Source organism: Myodes glareolus, chromosome 14 (genome assembly GCF_982192425.1).
Source record: "Myodes glareolus chromosome 14, mMyoGla1.1, whole genome shotgun sequence".
Classification (NCBI taxonomy): Eukaryota; Metazoa; Chordata; class Mammalia; order Rodentia; family Cricetidae; genus Myodes; species Myodes glareolus.
Genome location: NC_142039.1, coordinates 41,743,435 through 41,762,138, shown reverse-complemented (window position 1 = coordinate 41,762,138; position 18,704 = coordinate 41,743,435). Strand labels below are relative to the sequence as shown.

The following is an 18,704-nucleotide window of genomic DNA, read 5'->3' as shown; positions in this document are numbered from 1 at the left end:
GAGTCCAGTTCCTATGGGTTGATTCTACACTTGTTTCTTAAGCACGACAGCCGGCCTTCTATATCCATTGGTTTCACATCTGTGGATTCCATTTATACAAACCCAAAATCTGTGCTTCCCTTTAGACATTTTCTCATCACTCTGCCCCAGGCAACACAACATTTCTATTTACGCTGCACTGCCTTGTGTAGGAACTATAAAGATGACCTTAAATATTTGGGAGGATGTGTGTACATACACAGTGTGCCCTGGTACAAGAGACTTGAACATCTGTAGATTGTGGTGTCTTTGGGCACTCCTCGAATCCCCCGGGGGTAACAAAGGATGCACACATGTTTCTAGATTTAATGTGATGTGGCGCACATGGCCTTGCCATCTCCCTCCGTCTTCCAGTCTCATATCCTGTATGTTTGCTGTGACGTGAGAGACTGCACACCTAGGAGAAAAGTTGGTGACAAAAGATAGATCTGGGCATATGCTGCACAGTCTGGAGAATATGTAGGGTAGGAAGAGCTGACGATGATCACGGGAGAAGGAATGAAGGGGCACTTCTTAATTCATTGAAAAGAGGTAACTGAGTGGTGAGACTGTTTGTCTGTTTTGCCCTTGCTGGCTTTGGTGCCTCGCATCATAAAATAAAAATAAATGAATAAATAAAATATAAGCAGAATACTGTATGAATACTTGGTGAAAGAGTAGCTTTGTCAGCTATGTACATGCTATTAAACCTAGTTTAAAATTCATAAGTATATATTCATCCAAATCCATCTAAATAGGAATTTTGTGGATTTGGGGGGAAGAAGCGATGTTAGTGAGTAACTGGAGTGCGATACAAGGAGAAATGTGATGTCTAGAAGAAAGGACTAGGCCACGGGCCTGAGGTTTTCCAAAGGAACACTGTGAAGGAAAGGGTGGGGGATGTGTATGTGGTTGCTTGGTGTCCTGCAGCCATCCGCCAGTATACGCACATGGAGTAGAGCGAGCCTGGATGAAATGTAGAAGTCAAGGATGCCGCTTCCTCCCCTCTGTTTGGGAGGTGGGTAATGCCTCTTTTGAGATAGGATGAATCCCAGCTCTGTTACTATGGACAGAGGTATCAAGCAGCCTGTCTTCAGAAGGCGCACAAGCCTTACTTAGCCTCGGGGTAACTCTGATTATAACATGTTTTGAACCTCAAATGATATGTTTTTAAGCCCTCATTACAGGTCTCTTCTCCCCCTCCCTCCTCATTACAGCTCGAGTTAACCTTCAGCTATCTGGAGATTCATGGAGTCATCTGCCACAAGCCAACTCAAGTAAGTATGAGCTCTAGGAGCCTGCCACTGTGAGGTCACTTAAATGAAGATGTCTTGAGACAGAACAGAAAAGCAAGAGAAGAGTAGAATTGTCAGAAGGAGAGATCTGCAGAGGCTGTGCATGGGAAGAGTCAGGAACTCATTCTGTTAAGAAAAATGGTAACCGAGAACCAAGCAACTCCTTGCCAGCTGCTGTGCACACAACTTGTCCATTTGGCGTGCTGTTTGACAGATACTAACATCAAAGCTTCATGACTTTTATAAAGTACTATGTAAAATACCTCCCACCCCAGAGGAGTAGCCTCCAGTTCTGAACAAATCCTCCAGCCTCAGCCTCCTAAGTATGGGGATCACAGGTATGAATTCTGTGCCTAGCTTTATGAAAATCTTTCTTGGAAGTAAGTGATAGGTGATTTCTTTTTGGTGTTCCAAAGCTGATTAAAAATAGTTTCGTTTTAGCTATAAGTTGTTGCAGTGAAGTGCAAAATTCGATAACTTTTGGCATATATATGTGTGTGTGTGTGTGTGTGTGTGTGTGTGTGTGTGTGTGTGTGTCTCCACGAAACCGTTAGTGCAACCAGGATACTGATTATATTCATCCCCTTCCCATCTGCAGTCTCTTACAGGCACCTGCTTTCTGTCGCCGTAGAGGGGGTCACACTTTATAACATTTCACATGGATGGGATCACATAGTTTACAGTCTTGCCTTCCTCACTCAGTTAATGAACTGTTTTGAGGTGGACTTATTGCGTGTCTCAGTGACTCTTTCCTTCATGTGGCTGAGTGGTGTACTGCCTCATGAATGTGTCAGTTTGTCTGTCCTTGCACCAGTGCTGGAGAGTATGTTGTTCCCAGTTTTGGCTGTATCAGGAACAGCTGCTTCTTTGAATGTGGATGTGGGGGTCCCTGCAAGCGTCATGACCAGGGAAATGATCTGGGAAATGATCTGGGTGAAGTAAGAACAAAACTCAGTTCAGTCCAACTTAGTTGGTGCTGGGCCAAGCTTCAGGAGTCTGGCACCAACTCGTTTATTTTAGCTATATTTAAGCACAGCACAAAACTTTTCTGGTGACAATTAATTTAGTTCCATGTGTACAACAAAGCTTAGGAGATATTTAAGTTGAAACTGTTAAAGACGGGTTCTGTTGACTCAGAAACAATGCTCAAGATAAGGGTCTAGGGAGAATGACCGAAGTAAACATAGTGCCTGTGGGAGTCAGGATAGGACTGGCCCTAAGATACCATAGAAGTTACCTAGGGTGTCATAAAGGACATGTGATATCTCTTTTAAGGGTGGTTTTATGGACTAAGAAACAATACTCAAGACTTAGATGGGGGGAAAGTCTGGGATAAGCAAACATAATATTCTGGGGGATACAGGTATAGCCTAGCCTACAGATAACAGAGAATCTCCAGGCTGTAAACTACGCCCTTTCCCAGCCTTCTGGGTGGAAGACAGGCAAACATCTTCCTTTGAAGAGATAAGCCTGTGTTTTTAAGTTTTCTGACTTCTCCATCGTTATCTCTGCCCACAAGAACTGCTTACTCTCTACATGTGTGCTTTCATTTGTCATGGACGCTTGTCTTAGTAGAGTGGCGGGTTCCTGTGGTAGGCATGTTTGTTCAGCATTGAGTACTGTCAACCTGCCCTCACAGACGGTGGTGAAAAATGTTTTAGCTTGTCATCAATAGTATGCTAGAGATACAGTTCTTTTTTATATATCCCTGAACATAGGTAAGGTCCTTTTTTTAAAAAACATTTAAAAAAAAACTTAGTTCTTTTAACAGGTATAAAGTTTTCTTTCCCCCCTCTTCTGAATTTAAAAACAATGTTCTGTATACAAATAGTTGACTTTGACATTTTGATCTTCCCTTTTTTTTCATCTTGTTTTTCTCACCTGGTACAACCAGAATTTCTAACATTGTTTCTGTAGAGGTGCTGTCGTCATTTGTGTGAATATGGATAGCTTTTCTTTTTCTTGCCTTACTCCCATGGGGTGGGTACACCTGAATTTTATATGCTCCTACACATCTTGCTGATAGATTAAGAATTCAGTACACAGATGTCTTTTTACCTATGATGTTTCCCAGAGTTATTCTGCAGTCATCTACTTGTAGAGAGATGGAGTGCTTCTCTGTGAAAGAGCAGGCTTACTTGGCATATCCCGTGAAAACAGGAGACCGCACTGACACAATGATCCCTCTATTGTGTGACTGCAGGCTTCCATCTGAATCTCTCCATGTCACTCTGGGGGGACATTGAGCTCTGGGGAGTTTATAAGGGTGCCCATGGCTCTTTGTGATGCCATTCATTAACTATGTGAACAAGGAGCTTCCTGTCTCCAGCCAGCATCTGTGGAACATTGACTCCCCAGGCAGGGTAGTACCAATTTTTAGACCTTGATAGTACCCTAGCCAGCTCCTCCAGGATGATGGTGAAGTTACTAGATCAGATGTTACTGTCTCAGGCTCATCTCCAAGGGAGATTCATTCTTTCACCATCAAGTATGGCATTGCTATAGATTTGTTCTGTAAATGATTGTTGCTTGGTTCAGAGCATTCCTTTCTATTCCTAGTTGAGTTTTTATCAGGACTGGTATTGAATTTTGTCCAATGTTTTTCTTTATTTCCTGAGATTGATGTGTTTATTATGATTTCTTCCCTTGTCTTCCATGAAGAATCATATTTATTTATTTGTGGATATTAAGTTTTTAATTCCTAGGACAATTCCCCTGAGTCATAACATGTTACCTTTTTTATAAATTATGAATTATATTTAAAATATAATTAAGTTTTGATTTTATATTTTGTTTATCTTGTTATATCACCTCATAGGTACACCCTTTTTTATCATTTATTTCATTTTCTACATGTATGTATTTTTATCCTATTAAATTACACTTAAATTTTCCCAATATTATCTATTATCCTTTCATGTTATAATGTATATTTATATATCTCCCTTAATATATATATATATATATACATAAATACATACGTATTTCATATGTTAAATCTTGGGAAGGAGTTTTTGCACTGCTGTTTAAGATGCTAGTTTGTTGTTTTTATTTTTGCTTTTCTTCCTCTAAGATATTAGCATGGTCGTGGAGTTATCATATAAACTAGAAAGGAATCTCTGCTTTATATCTCTCTTCTTGGAAGAGCAGTGCTAACATTAGTTCTTCCTTAGACCTTTGGAAGTTTTGTATGTTTTGAGGTAGCATCACCATCCTCCAACTGGCTCATAGTATTCACTTGTGATGTCTGTAGAAATCATTCCTGATAAAGATAATTTGCCAACCTTTTTTCTCTTTGTGCTAATTTTGTAAGACATTTATTTTATCGACCATCTCAAACACTTGTTTTTTCTGGTTGAATTGCTTTTCTGTTACATTGGTTCTTTCTCTGAGAGTTTTATTTTTATAACTGATTGTTTTACCTCTTAAAAGCATATGTGTGTTTAGGTTGCTGGTAATACTCTTCAAAAGAAACTGTCAAAACTGTCATTTACGACAGCTGAGATTACATACAAATCCCTGGAAGTTTTCCATAGTGCAGCTGAGAGCAATATTTTATCGTTTTCCAGAAAATATATTTTGCACAAGAAAAAAATCACAGCAACATATGTTTGCCCAAATGGCCAAGTATATGTTGGAGTGAGTCATCACTCCTAAGTGATGCATGGCGCTAGCACTCTAGGCTGGCCTCTCTATTGAGGAAGGTCTGTTTATGAGTCAGGCTCTGGATGGGAGCCGTGGGGACTAGTGAATGTTAGTGTCAAAGTTATGTCGAGAGTGTGATTTGACTGTGGTATTTGCTTGTGAAAAAGACATTGGCATAGCAGGAAGAAGTCTCCCCTGTGATTGCAGGAGTTGACCATTCCGTAACCTATAGTCTTGTCTCTTCTGTGTGCCAACCACTTAGAAGAACTGGGTAGGGAGCTGTCTGCTTCAGCCACGGAGCTCTCTCAGCCACAGGGAGTCCCTGACCTGAAGTTCTTAGAGCTCCCCTGAGTGTTACCCAGAGGAGTGGGCTTGGAAGACGAGAGTGTGACAGTGGTTCTGTGGTCTTACAGTTTAGACTGCAATCCCAGTCCCCTAGCGGTGCTCAAGCCCTATGGGGTGGCATGGTGGCCTCTAGGGTGTGGGCAAAGTACAGATGCCCACGCAGCAGCCTGGTCTCTCCCTGTCACATCACCCTCAACCCTTTGCACGTAGGCCCACAAACACAACACTTGGACAGTTTGGATTAAATGAATCTGAGTGGTTCGATTGTTTTGAACCAACTACACACTTCGGTTATCTGTGTTCTGAAGATCGAGACTCCATAACCCATGTAACCGCAAGAGAGGATCAGTAACTTAAGAGCCTCACATCCTTTGAGTCTCTAGTTTACGTGAAGTCTGAGGAAGAGGACAACCGCCAGTTACATACAATCTAATCTTTTGAGTAAAGATTTTATTTTATTTTTGGTTTTGAGAGGGAGAGAATATGAAAGCTCGTGTATTCCGATGCCTGCTAGAGGCGTGAAGAGTACATCAGAGCCCCTCGACCTGGAGCCACCAGTGGTGCTTGAAGTGCGTGCTGGAAACTGAATCTGGGGCCTGCGGAAGAGTGGCGGTGCTCTCAACCCGGTGGTTCTGAACCTTCCTGATGCTGCTCACCTTTAATACAGCTGGGCTGACCCCCAGCCATAAAATGATTTCCATTGCTACTTCATAACTGTAAATTTGCTGCTGCTAAAAATCATAATGTAAATATCTGTGATGGTCTTAGGCTACCCTTGTGAAAGGGTTTTTTGAATCTCAAAGGGGTCATGGCCCAAAGGTTGAGAACCATTATCTTAACCTTGCCATTCCTTACAACCTGACTTTGATAATGAATTTTTGCTAGCATTCTGGGGTTATTAAGCTTTTGTCATTGCTATTTTTACCATTTATGTGTGGTTTATCAGTTCAGGTAAAATGTTTGGGACGGAATATGGTGCCTTGTATATGAATGAGTGAGTGGGTCAGTATGCTACTGACTTAGTAGTTTACCTTAACGATTGCTCTTTCTTTTCCATTGTGGAAATCTAGGATGTTGAAATCTCATTTTAAAGTCTTGATGATGTCATTACACCTTTGGTCCTCGTGGTACATGGCATAGTACACCTCTATACTATGGAATTTTATATTTTCATCTGCAACTCAAGACTTGCTATTATTATTGTTATTATTATCATTATTAATTTTCAAACTAAAATATTGCTCTGTCATAGAGTGGCTCAAGAAAGCTAACCTCTGCTTGTTTCTGTTAGAGGAAGCAAATTCACCACAGTTTACTGACTGGTTTACTAAAAAATGTTGTCTATATTTGGGCCCAGTAGATCAGGTCTGTAGTCTAAGCCACTAGATGCTGAGGCAGGAGGATGGCAAATTCAAGACCTGCCAGCACTACAGAGTGAGTTCAAGTTGAGCCCAAGCAATCTAGTGAGACTCTAGAGAAAAAATAGAAGATGCACCTCAATCTGTAGGATGCTTGCATTGGGTTCTGTGATCAGGAGTAGAGATGGCGGTTTGTAATCTCTGGTGATTTTTAACCAGGGCCCTGGAGGATGGTATGCACACTAGGCACGATTTTCCAGGTTACTATTTTAAATGGGAGTAGAGGTTATGAGTTCTACTCTGTGAGGTGTTTGAACATTCTGTTTCAGCTCAGCCTGAAACAGAAGGAAGCCAGCATGTGATAGACAGCTCTTTTTGTTGAGGCCATGATGTGTTGGGTGACTCCACCTCGGTGGCTTTGTTGCAGACTTTACATTATGTAGACTTTACATTATGCAGAGGTGTTGACATCTCCAGCCGGGCTTTGTAAGCACCTTCATGTCAGGTTGGATTTGAAGGCTCATTTCTTCCCCCACCTGTTGCCCTTTCTCTTCCCTGCCATCCTATTCAGTCCTGTATAATTAGGATGATTATGTGTGAAGATCAAGTGGAATTAGAATAGGCTAATTATGAATCACTTGCGCCCAGACTGTGAACTGAATAGAAGCGAGGAATGTGAAAGGCCCTGCACAGATGAATGTCATCACCCAGGGCTGGGGGCAGGGTGTCAAGCAGAGACACACAATGGCCTCCCACATCATCTGGCTTTAGAAGCCATTGTCTGCCTGCAGAGCAAAGGAGCCCAATGTGTGGAAGCAGCACTCTGACTTAGCCTCTTCTGGGACAGACACAGTGGAGTCTGGCAGGAAACCAGCTACAGAGCTTCCCTGGGTGTTGGGCTGCTGCCTTGTCCTGGGGTCAGTATATCTAGCTCTTGGACCACTGAGTACAGGACAGGTTGGGACTTAGCCTAGAGCATTCCGTAATTTCCTTCCTCCCACCCTTCCTGCTTCCCTCTCCTCGCCACTTCCCTATCTCCCATTCTTTGTTTCCTCGTGGTCTTTCCATGTATATCCCAAGCTGACCTTAAATTTATAGTGTGCTTTCTGTTCCAGCCTTCAGAGTGCTGAGATTACAGGTGTGCACTACCATGCATTTTTTAAAATCTTACTGATCAGGTCATTTTAAAAGAAAATCTTACTAATGTTATATTTTTTTATGGCTTTGTGTGAATGTGTTTGTGTGTGCCTATGTGTGTATACATGTGCATGCATGCCACTATGCCCATGTGAAAATCAGAGGACAACCTTTGGGAATTGGTTCTCTCCTTCTACCATGTAGTCCTGGAGAACAAACATAGTTTGTTAGGTGTAATGGTTGGCACCTTTAAGTACTGAGCAACCTCATTGCCCCTCTTTCCTTCCTTCCTTCCTTCCTTCCTTCCTTCCTTCCTTCCTTCCTTCCTTCCTTCCTTCCTTTCTTCCTTCCTTCCTTCCTTCCTTCTTCTCTTTCTCTTTTTATCTTCCCCTAACACACCTTTCCCCCACTCCATTACCATTTCTTTCTTGACAGTGTCCTATTATTGTAGATCAATTAGATCTGAAACTTAGTGTATAGCCCAGGCTGGCTTCAAACTCATGGTGATCTTCCTGCTTTGGCCTCCTATGTTTTTGGTGTTTATATTATGATTATGGGGCTCAGTCACCAGGTTAACATCTGCTACCAGTTTTTTGAAGAATGTGCTGAGAGTTAAAATGAAGACTCTCTTCTCTTTTTGCTAGGTGGCACCAAGTGCTGTACCTTTGAAGTTTCTGTAGAAAAGTTTCATTACACTGTGAGGATCACCAACTGGTTCTCATCCTTTCAACATATTTTCCATTCCTTTTCTCCTTAACAAGAATACATTGCTTCAGATTATTCTTATTGTCAATTTGGCTCATTTTATGGAAATCACCTTGGATAATTGTACATGGAATTTGGTTTCCTTTTTGTACGCATTTAAGTGACAACAAAAACAAATGCTGAGAATGTTAACGTGCTGCAGTGGCACCAAAGGACTTCACGGTGCATGGTTACTTAGAGCCGTGGTCCTTGACCTTCCTGATGCTGAGACCCTTTAATACAGCTCCTCCTGTTGTGGTGACCCCCAACCATAAAACTATTTCCTGCTACTTCATAACTGGGATTTTGCTACTGTTATGAATCATAATCTAAATATCTGAGATGCACGACATCTGATATTAGAAGTTAATATCAATATTGATATTGACCCTTTGGAGGTCACGACTCACAACCACTGACTTTGAGGGTTAAGATAACGTCACCTTTTAGGAAAGGGACCAGTGCCTGTTTCTTGTAGGGTTCTCGTCATCAGCTGCCTGTTTTGTGACTCAATCTCTTCTTTTAAGGTGGATTTTAGCTTATTTTCAGGACCACATGAGGAATACATTTCAGCTCTTTCTGGGGTCTCCAGCACATGCTGCCATTAAGCCTAGCCTAAGATTTTGTTACCTTGCTGTTCCAGTGTTTCCCCCCGCAGGTCTCTCTGCTTAGACAGGTAGGTCTTTTAACAAGAACTTGAAATTTTCCTTTGCTCCTAATAAAAAAGAGTATTAACTTTTATTTAAGTATTTTGTAAGATTTCTTATCTTAAAACACACACTTTCAAAAGAAAGAAAAAGAAGCGACAAATGGATGATGTCATATCCAAGAACTGAGCTACCATGAGCTTAGGCAGACGTTCCTTTAGATAGGATCAGGCCGGGATGTGTGGGATGTGGTCAAGTCACCAGGGAGGTCTATTCCAGCCAGTTTGGGCTTTGGAATCCTGATTCAGTCCCCTGATCACATCCATAGTCAGGAGGAGAGAAGAAACAGATGGATTCTTGCTTGCTTTTACTCAACTCTCTTTCTCTATTCCTATACTGTCCAGGAATTCTTGCCTAGGAAGGGAACCGCACACAGTAGGCTGCCGTTCTTCACATCAGTTAACAATCAAGGCCATCCACCACAAACATCCTCCAAACCCAACCTGACCCACACAAATCCTTAGGAAGACTCATTCCCAGTGATTCAAGGCTGTGCCAAATTGATAATTCAAAGTGACCACAGATGTCTAGGCTTGTTCTATTTCCTGGCTGTTGTGAATATCCCAGCCATAAACATGGATGTGTAAGTGCGTGGTATGTTGACCTAGCATCTTTTAGGTGTATTTCCAAGGGTGACTTAGCTGTGTCACTTGGTGGTTATGGTTTTGGTCTCTGAGAACCCTAGGACCCTTACATTGTCACTGTGCCAGTTAATAGTCCCACCCGTTGAAATGCTTCTTATGTGCGTCACTTTATAACCTTATCAAAGAGGGGAGAAATTGGTCTCCTACTTAAGTGTGCTGCTTGTTCTTGCAGATGGTTGTGGAAACTGAGAAGTGTAGCATGTCCATGAAGATGGCATCTCCGGAGGATGTGAGTGATGTGCTGGCTCACATAGGCACCTGTTTGCGGAAGCTGTTCCCAGGCCTCTCCCCACTGTAAGTCCTGCAGAGAGAGCAAAAACTTCGCTCTTCATCAAACTCACATGTAGCATGAGGGGCCAGCTAGTTGGAGTTTCTGTCCCACTCGGTACCCCACTGCCGGCATACCTCAAGGAAAAAATCACACACAGGACTCCATAAGATTATAAACTGATTGGCCCATTAGGTCAGGCTTCTTATTAGTCCTTGTAACTTATATTAATCCATTATCATTATCTATGTTAGCCATAATTGTAACATGAGGGCCGGCTTATTGGGGTTTCTGTCCCTCCTGGTACCCCAACAGCCGGCAAGCAACAAAGAAAATCACACACAGGACTCCATAAGGTTATAAACTGATTGGCCCATTTGGTCAGGCTACTTATTAGTTCTTATGACTTCTCTTAACCCATTATTCTGATCTATGTTAGCCACACGGGCTCAGTACCTTTCTCAGTGTGACAGCTTACATGTTGCCTCTTCGGTGGTCTGCACAGGAGTGGCGGAGGAACCTCCCTGCTTCCCAGAATTCTCCTGTTCTCATTGCATCACCTCTACTTCCTGTCTGGTTTTCCCACCTATACTACCTGCCTGGCCAATCAGCGTTTTATTAAAATATGATTGACAGAATACAGACAATTCTCCCGCATCACATAATGGTTCAGTACCTTTTCCAGCTGGGCAGCTTACATGTTTCCTCTCCAGTGGTCTGGGCAGGAGTGAGTGAGGAAGTTTCCTCCTCCCTAGCCTTTTCCTATTCTCATTGCCCTGCCTCCACTTCCTGTCTGGTTGACCCACCTATACTGCCTGCCTGGCCAATCAGCGTTTTATTAAAATATAATTGACACAATACAGACAGTTCTCCCGCATCACTCACAAATGGGAAAATATTCTCCTCTAGTCTTGGTCCCTTTATCTCTTCCTTCTTCAGACTACTTAGAATACCACCACCACCACCACCAGCAGCAGCATCAGCACCAGCACCACCAATCACCTCCACCATCACCTCCCCCACCATCACCTCTCCATCCCCCCACCCCACTACCACAACTATCTCTTCCTCTGTTACTTCCTCCTCTGCCACCACCTCCTCCACTTCTACCACCTTCTTCACCACTATGACCCCTTCCCCCAGCCCAAGTACCACAGCTACCTCCTCCATCACCTCTTCCTCTACTACTACCCCCACCCTCCATCTCCTCCATTACTATCACCCCCACCTCCTTCTTTTCCTCCTCCTTTACTACTTCATCTTTCTTTTCCTGCAACCTCTCTTTCTTTTCTTCTTTCTGTTTTCCTCTAACTCCATTTTTCTGGGTCAGGGAGGACAGAAAGGGGGGTGGGGCAGTTTTACTACATAGTCCCAGTCTGGTCCAGGGCTTTCAGCCATCCTTCAGCGTTCGCCTGCAGGTGATGGGATTATAAGCATGAGTCACCATGTCTGGTTTAGGGTAGTGCTTCAGCTAACAGTCCACATTGGGGGTGGGGTGTTGGAATGAGGTTTGTAATGTAGACAGAGGCTTCTGTCCAGAAACTCTCAGTTAAGATGCTTTCCTGACAGGAGGATGTGTTCCACCTATTGTGGGAAATCCCTTCCCATTGCCTTCTGAGCATGCTGAGGGGTGCTGGAGAGGCTGAAGCCTCATGCATATGTACAGTGATTTGTGGTGGGTCTTTTCTGGTGGTGAGGGGAATTCTGACACCTCTTGCCCTCTTGGAACATGAAGGAAAGCAGACCAGCCTTAGGAAAACAAATTATTTTATCTTTACAGCAAGGGGCTAAAGAGTTTAGGGCATTGTGGTTAGGGGCCGTTTCAGTTACTTTCTGCTGAGCGGACCTGCTTGGATCTGCTGGATCCTCTTTTATTCCCATCACAGACATGCTAAGTGAGCATATTCAGGATAGCTGGTTGCTGAGATTACGGTGTGTGCCTATCCTCACGATGATACAGGGAAAGGGCAGCTGGGGTTGTTCTCTATTCCCTGCCTGTAGTAGTTCAAGTCTTGAGTGTTTTTAAGGAAAGCACTTACTGATGTCCAGTCCCAGTGTGCATGCTCCAAGAGGCCTGCAGGGTAGGCTGAGAGGAGGGATGAGTCACAGCAGTGGTGGGAATTTCCTCTGGAGTGGTTTCTTTCAGCCAGGTACCTTGCCCTGTCCAGGAATGAAGTAAGCAGGCAGTGACCAAAGGTGACCAAAGGTGGACTTTATTAACAAAAGATTAGCAGATGAACTGAATACGAAAACCAGGTGCCATGCAGGAATGCCACCTCCATGCAATAGTGTGTAGAAGGAGGCCGCCTGTTCGTTCCCAGCTACCCAGACCACGAAATAATCACTCAGAAACTATGCTATTTGCAATACGGTTTGGCCAATAACTTAAGTGTATTTCTAGCTAACTCTTATATCCTAAACTAACCCATCTCCATTAATCTGTGTATGGCCATTTGGCTGTGGCTTACTGGGTAAAGTTCGGTCCAGCATCTGTCTCTGGTGGGGCTACATGGCTTCTCTTGACCCCGCCTCTTTTCTCCCAGCATTCAATTTAGTTTTCCCCAGCTAGCTCTGTTCTGTCCTGTAGAACAGAGGTCCAAAGAAGTTTCTTTATTCATTAACCAATAAAAGCAACACATATACGGAAGGACTTCCACACCAACAGTGAGAGGTTGGAATTCTTGCTTTGCCACAGGATGCAAACCAAGGAATTGAGGAAAGTGGTAGGAGAGTTAGAGCTCCCACAGGCTGGGGGTGACATGGAGCTGGAGCAGCAGGCCTCACCGGGCCTGAAGCAGTAGGGACCCAGCAGAAACTAATTCCTCCTGCAGTCACAAGTTCAGTCTTGTGGTTGAGTCAGGAATCAGTCACTCTGCTTGTAGCCAAGACAGAGGTTGAGGTAGGAACCAGTCACCCTGCCTGCAGCTGCAGAACTGGGAGGCCAAAGCAGCTGTGGCCCAAGGGGCAAGGAATCTGTCTCCAACAGATCTGGAAGACAGGAACAGCTTTCCTTCCCTTCAGGGAGCTATGTTCTCAACCTGTGGGACATATCAGATGTCTTTCATAGCAGATATTTACATTAGGGTTCATAACAGTAGCAAAATTATAGTTATGAAGTAGCAAAAATAATATCATGTTTGGGGTCACCACAGCATGAGGAACTACATTAAAGAGTCACAGAATTAGGAAGATTGAGAACCACTGAGCTATCTGAAGAGTTTAACCATTCAGAGCCTTTGAACCCTGTTACATAAATCCAGGTGCCTTGCCCGTGTGTGTGTGTGTGTGTGTGTGTTTGTTTGCTTGCTTGTGCACGTGTGCGTGTGTGGTGCACACACCAAATTAGGTGTAAAATGAAACCAGTTAGGGAAAAGTTATCAATCCTGGAGAAAGAGGGAGACCTAGTCCTGCCAAAAGAGTTCCCAGTCAGGTGTGGCCCCTTTCTTCCACAGACGTGGTAGGTTAGCAAGTACAAAGAAGTACATTGTCATGCCTGGAAGTTTGAAACAGTGTCTAGTGGCTATGGCAGTGTTTCTGTCATGATTGTACAAAAGGGGCTGCTGCCATGATCTCTACCTCATGGTGTCCTTCTGTCGTGGCTGGCTCCAATAGGTCATCGCTGGGGCTGCCCTGTCCTCAGTGTTGCAGGCTGTTAAATCCAGCTGATTCCCAGTGCTGATTGTGCCAGGGTTTTTGGTCTGGTTTCTGTTCTTCCCGCTGGCTGCCACTCAGTAACAGTGGGGACTTCTGCTACTCCATCAACCTCAGAAGACTGACCATGCTGGGAAAACATGAGGGAGCAATAGCTGAAACTTTCCCTTACTGTACTGTTCGCAGCGAAGGGACAGAGGGACAGCTCTACCCTGTCACCCTTGACAGTGAGGAGTCTTCTTTATTTCTTAGAGATCTCAACTCAGGTAAGCTCAAGATTGGGTCCTTTGACACAGAAAAGAATTTCAGGACTAGTCTAGAGCAAAGTTAAAGGTGTTTTTAAAAAAGACCAAAGGTTCCAGGAAGGCTCCAAAGCTACACAGAGAAATCCTGTCTCAATCCCCACTCCCAGAAAAAAGACCAAAGGTATATCACACCCAAGTGGGTGTGAGTTTCTCAGGAAGGGACTGAGGTTTATCAAAACGGATTTAAAACTGAAACAACATGTTTAAGTAGTGGTGCTGGGGCTTGAATTCAGATTCTCCCAGGTGCTAATCTACCTACCAGACTGATTGAAAGTTTTAATATTTATTTATTTATTTTTGGTTTTTTGAGACAGAATTTCTCTGTGTAGCTTTGGAGCCTATCCTGGAACTCGCTCTCTAGACGAGACTGGCCTCAAACTCACAGAGGTTCACCTGCCTCTGCTTCCTGAGTGCTGGGCTTAAAGACACGTGCCACCACCACCCGGCTTATTTACTTATTTGTGTGTGAATGTGCATGTATGTAGTCATGTGTGTGCCACGGCATGTATTTAGAGAGCAGAATCCAACCTGTGGCCGTTGTTTCTTTTGTTCCACTATCAGGGGATATTACTAATTTAATTTTGGGTTTGGATTTATCTTTATTTTTTTTTCCTTCCAGAGAACATTGAGTTCAGAATAATGTTTCCAGTGTAATTTTGTGTTATGCCCATTTGTAGCTGGGCAGCTTTGCTAAAACGTTGGCTCCTTAGCTCCTGGCTTTCCCGTTTGGGACCTGCATTCTCTCCTCTAGTCTGTCTGGCGGGCATCTTCAGAGGGCAGTCCTCCAGCTGCACACACTCCGTCTGCTCCAGAAGAACTGTTTACTTTACCTTATAAAACCCACCCCTATTGCCCAAGGACTGGCTTTGCGGTCCATGGTCTCATGAGAAGGAAGTCTTGAGTTAGTTACCAGGCTCTTGATGTCGTCTCAGCGAGTCTTGGCTGCGGCCTTTGTCTTTCTTTTTGTTTCCCTTGCCTCAGTTCAGACTGGGTCGCTTTCTCCACCAAAGTATCTCTGTAACTAGTCCCTTGGCCTCTGCTTTTCTGTGCCACCAGCCCTCCGTCCTGATAGCAGTTATCGTTGTAGAATCCGAGCAGTATCTGTGTCTTGCAGAGCTGTCTGATGAGTCGCTGCCTGAAATTGTATCTCTCGGCCCAGAAGAGAATCCCTTTCCTACCCCCATGATCAGCCCGTTTCAGAATACAGCAGATGCTTGCACTTCCGTCTTTTTTATGAAGGTTCCTTCCTTGACGAGCTCTGTTAGGTGTGACTGTGAAACTCCCCCCACAGGCTCACGCGCACTGTCCCGATGACTCCGGAGTGAGCCTGGGGATCGGCTCTTAGGAAAGTTTTCCTTTGGAGAACCACTAAACAGGGGGTGGCTTGAGGGCCCTGAGGGACTCTATAGATAATGTTTGTATGTTGAGGGGGTGCTATTAAGTCACAGTGAGGTGATGGGTGAAATAGGGCAAGAAGAGAGAAAGAGAGCTGGGCTTGATCTCTGTGAGTTCTAGGCCAGCCTGATCTACAAGAGCTAGTTTCAGGACAGGCTCCAAAGCTATAGAGAAATCCTGTCTCGAAAAATAAAACAAACAAACAAAAAAATCTTGTCTGTTTTCTTTATTTCTATTGCAAAGTACTGGTAGGATACTGGCTATGTGATGTGGTTTTGGCCTGTGTCGTGATCCTTTCATGAGTGTGATGATTTGGGGCTTGCTGGTTAAGGTTGGTGTATCATCACAACGTTCTTTAGTACTAAACAGTCTGATACTATGCATTTCTCTCTGAAGACAAACACTGAAAGAAATATGGAAAAATACAGTTACTTTGGAGAAAAATGATCCAAGAGGAATTCATATTGAAAGGAGGTATTCCCCTCACTTTTTTGAGTAGTAGGCAGCAGGTCATATTCAGGTGACATCATTGAAACATGGACTGGGGCTTATGAGACAGACCAGCAGCTAAAGCACTTGCTGCTAGGCATGTTGATGGGTTCATAATTAGACTCACATGGTGGAAGGAGGGAACGGACTCCTACAAATTGTCCCCTGACCTCCACATGCTCATGTGGTACATGCATATGCACTCGAACACACACACACACACACACACACACACACACACACAAAATGAGTCTTTCTCTGTCCCTCCAGCCAGCTCCCAAATAATGACATGGAGAATTCTTATTAATCATGAAAGTTCAGCTTATAGCTTAGGCTTGTTCATAACTAGCTCTTCTAACTGAAATTAACCCGTATATTTATTAGTCTCTGTTCCCCCATGTGAATTTTACCTCGATCTCATTCAGTGTCCGACCATGTTTGCTTGGCTTCTCCACCTCTGTTTCTCCCAGAGTCCTCTCTGCACCTGAAAGTCTTTTCTATCCCTCCTGCCTAGGTATTGGTCATTTAACTCTTTATTAAACCAATCAGAAGGCACCTTGGCAAAGACATCTTCACAGTGTGCAAAAAGATTATTCTACAACACACACACCACCACCACTACCACTTTCACAATAAATAAATGTTATAAGAGATGCTTAAATAGTGACTTTTGAACATAGTCACTACTTTGGTCGCACACTGGTCTGGATTTTTAACTCAGTTCTTCTCCATGGATTAAAATAATTCAGAGATATTTTCATGCCATCAGCTTACTGTGAGACATAAGTGAAGAGTTGGTATGTTCACTGGAGGGTTTTTTTCCCCCTTTGAGTCTTATGTAATAAATATATCCAAACCACCATTGGTTCATTACCAGAGCCAGTGAGGAGTCTAGGGCCCGAGCATATCACACCTGCTCTCCCAGCAAATGCTTTGTCTGGATGAAGCTTCTGTTTGCATGTGTGTGAGTTGGGATGCACATTGCTGTTCTGTGCTGTCATTTAGCTGAAGGCAGAAAACATGTCACGGGATTTTCCTCTCACGCATTTGAGAGGAAAATGCACAGGGCTAGAGCAGAAGCAGCCCTTCCAGCCTTCTGCAGGCTTGGCTCTTTCTCTCCTATGGAAATACATGCACATGTTTTGCAAGGCTCCTTTGGCTCTGACAGCTCAGCAAAGACGGAAGGTGAGAAGTGTTGAAAAGTGGAGCTGCTAGGAAGAGCCCAGATGGACGCTTGTGCGGAGTGGCTCCCGGAGACTCCTGTACCAGCTGCCTCCTCTCTCCCGCTCTTCTTCCCCCTGGGTGTGAGCGTTCTGTGCGGCTGCTTTCGAAGTAGAAGTCTCTGCTTTCCAAGTCTGCTTATTTTGTGCTTTTTGTTGTTGTTTTCTTCTGTATTCTTAGAGTCCTGCTGGCACAGTCAGTTTTCTGTTATCGTGGAGCTCCTTAGGCCACACACTTTACAAGGACAAGAGTTTATTCAGCCTATACTTTTTTTTAGAGAGTAAATTTCAGTTTGAGTGTGCTTATCTCTCTGATCTCTGATGAGGAGTATGTTATATTGGGGGGAGGGACAAAAAGAAAGTAAACAAACAAAGAAAATCAGAAATAGAGGAAGCCTCATGCAGAAGGGGCCAAGCAGATGAGGTGGCTTTTCTTTAGTCAACCCCATCTGGAGAGATCCAGCGTTAATCTTGTCTTAGAATGTATTTTCCCTCTATGACTGCATTCCCTTCTACCCCACCAGCACCCCGAATGCCATACTGGAGACACAAACTTGGGATGCACACTTAATGTAAACCACAGTGGCCATCCTTAAATTCATTTCACGGGCATCTGGTCATTCATTTCTGCTTTACTTTTCTCTGCCTTTGCCTCTCCAATCCCTGTCCCATCTGTCATTGGAAAAGCCTGCCCTGTAGTTCTATGGAGACAAAACAAGAACTTTTGTTTTTTTTTTTTTGTTTTTTGTTTTTGTTTTTTTTCTTTTGTTTTTTTGGACACAGGGTTTATCATGGAACTCTCTCTGTAGACCAGGCCGGCCCCTGCCTCGAGTTCAGGGATTAAAGGTGTGTGCCACCACCGCCCAGTTTAGGTGCAGGAATTTTTATAGAGAAGTGTAATCCTGGATAAAGTCAGTCAAACGTCCTGCTCAGTATGTCGAAGTTGACTTAATTCTGCTGCTCAAGTGCTTGGGGCTGCTTCTGGAGGTTCTGCTATTTCTTCATGTGACATCTGGCTTCCCAGTTACGACATTGCCAGGAAATAATGATGTGCTAGAACGATGCTATCGGACTAAAATAAAATTTTCCAACTCGCTAGATTCTGTTACAGCGTTTACTTGTGAATGCCTTTCTCTCTCTCTCTTTTTTTTAACCTTGCCACCCCCAAATTAAAGAGCTTTGGAGTAATAGTGCCTAGTATAAATATGTTTATATAAAATAAAGAGAAAGTATAGCTGTAGATCTGGGATGTTTATGTGGGCGTTGAAGAAGTTGAAGACCTCAAGTAGACAGCACTTGAGTCTACCTGATTTCACCTTACTCATCAATGCTATGGACTGGCAGCAGTTTGTTTGTGTTTAATGTTTTGGTGTGTTTTGTGTCATCTGTGGAAGTAGAACAGATTGCCCAGGCAGTGTGGAGGTTCAAGCAGATTCTATCTGGAATCCATCCATCGGAAATATGAACATAACTGGAATAATTT

The 18,704-nt window shown here is 43.6% G+C and overlaps 1 protein-coding gene across 5 annotated transcripts in view; it reads left to right on the top strand.

Annotated features, from left to right (window-relative positions):
• Window positions 1-18,704, top strand: part of Carmil1 (capping protein regulator and myosin 1 linker 1) — a 280,263-nt gene that overhangs the window by 111,414 nt on the left and 150,145 nt on the right. For all 5 annotated transcript variants that reach the window (XM_087896478.1, XM_087896477.1, XM_087896479.1 and 2 more), the window contains exons 4-5: window positions 1,236-1,295; window positions 10,066-10,187. In XM_087896478.1, coding sequence (XP_087752604.1) covers window positions 1,236-1,295; window positions 10,066-10,187 — 182 coding nt within the window. The remainder of the gene's footprint in view (window positions 1-1,235; window positions 1,296-10,065; window positions 10,188-18,704) is intronic.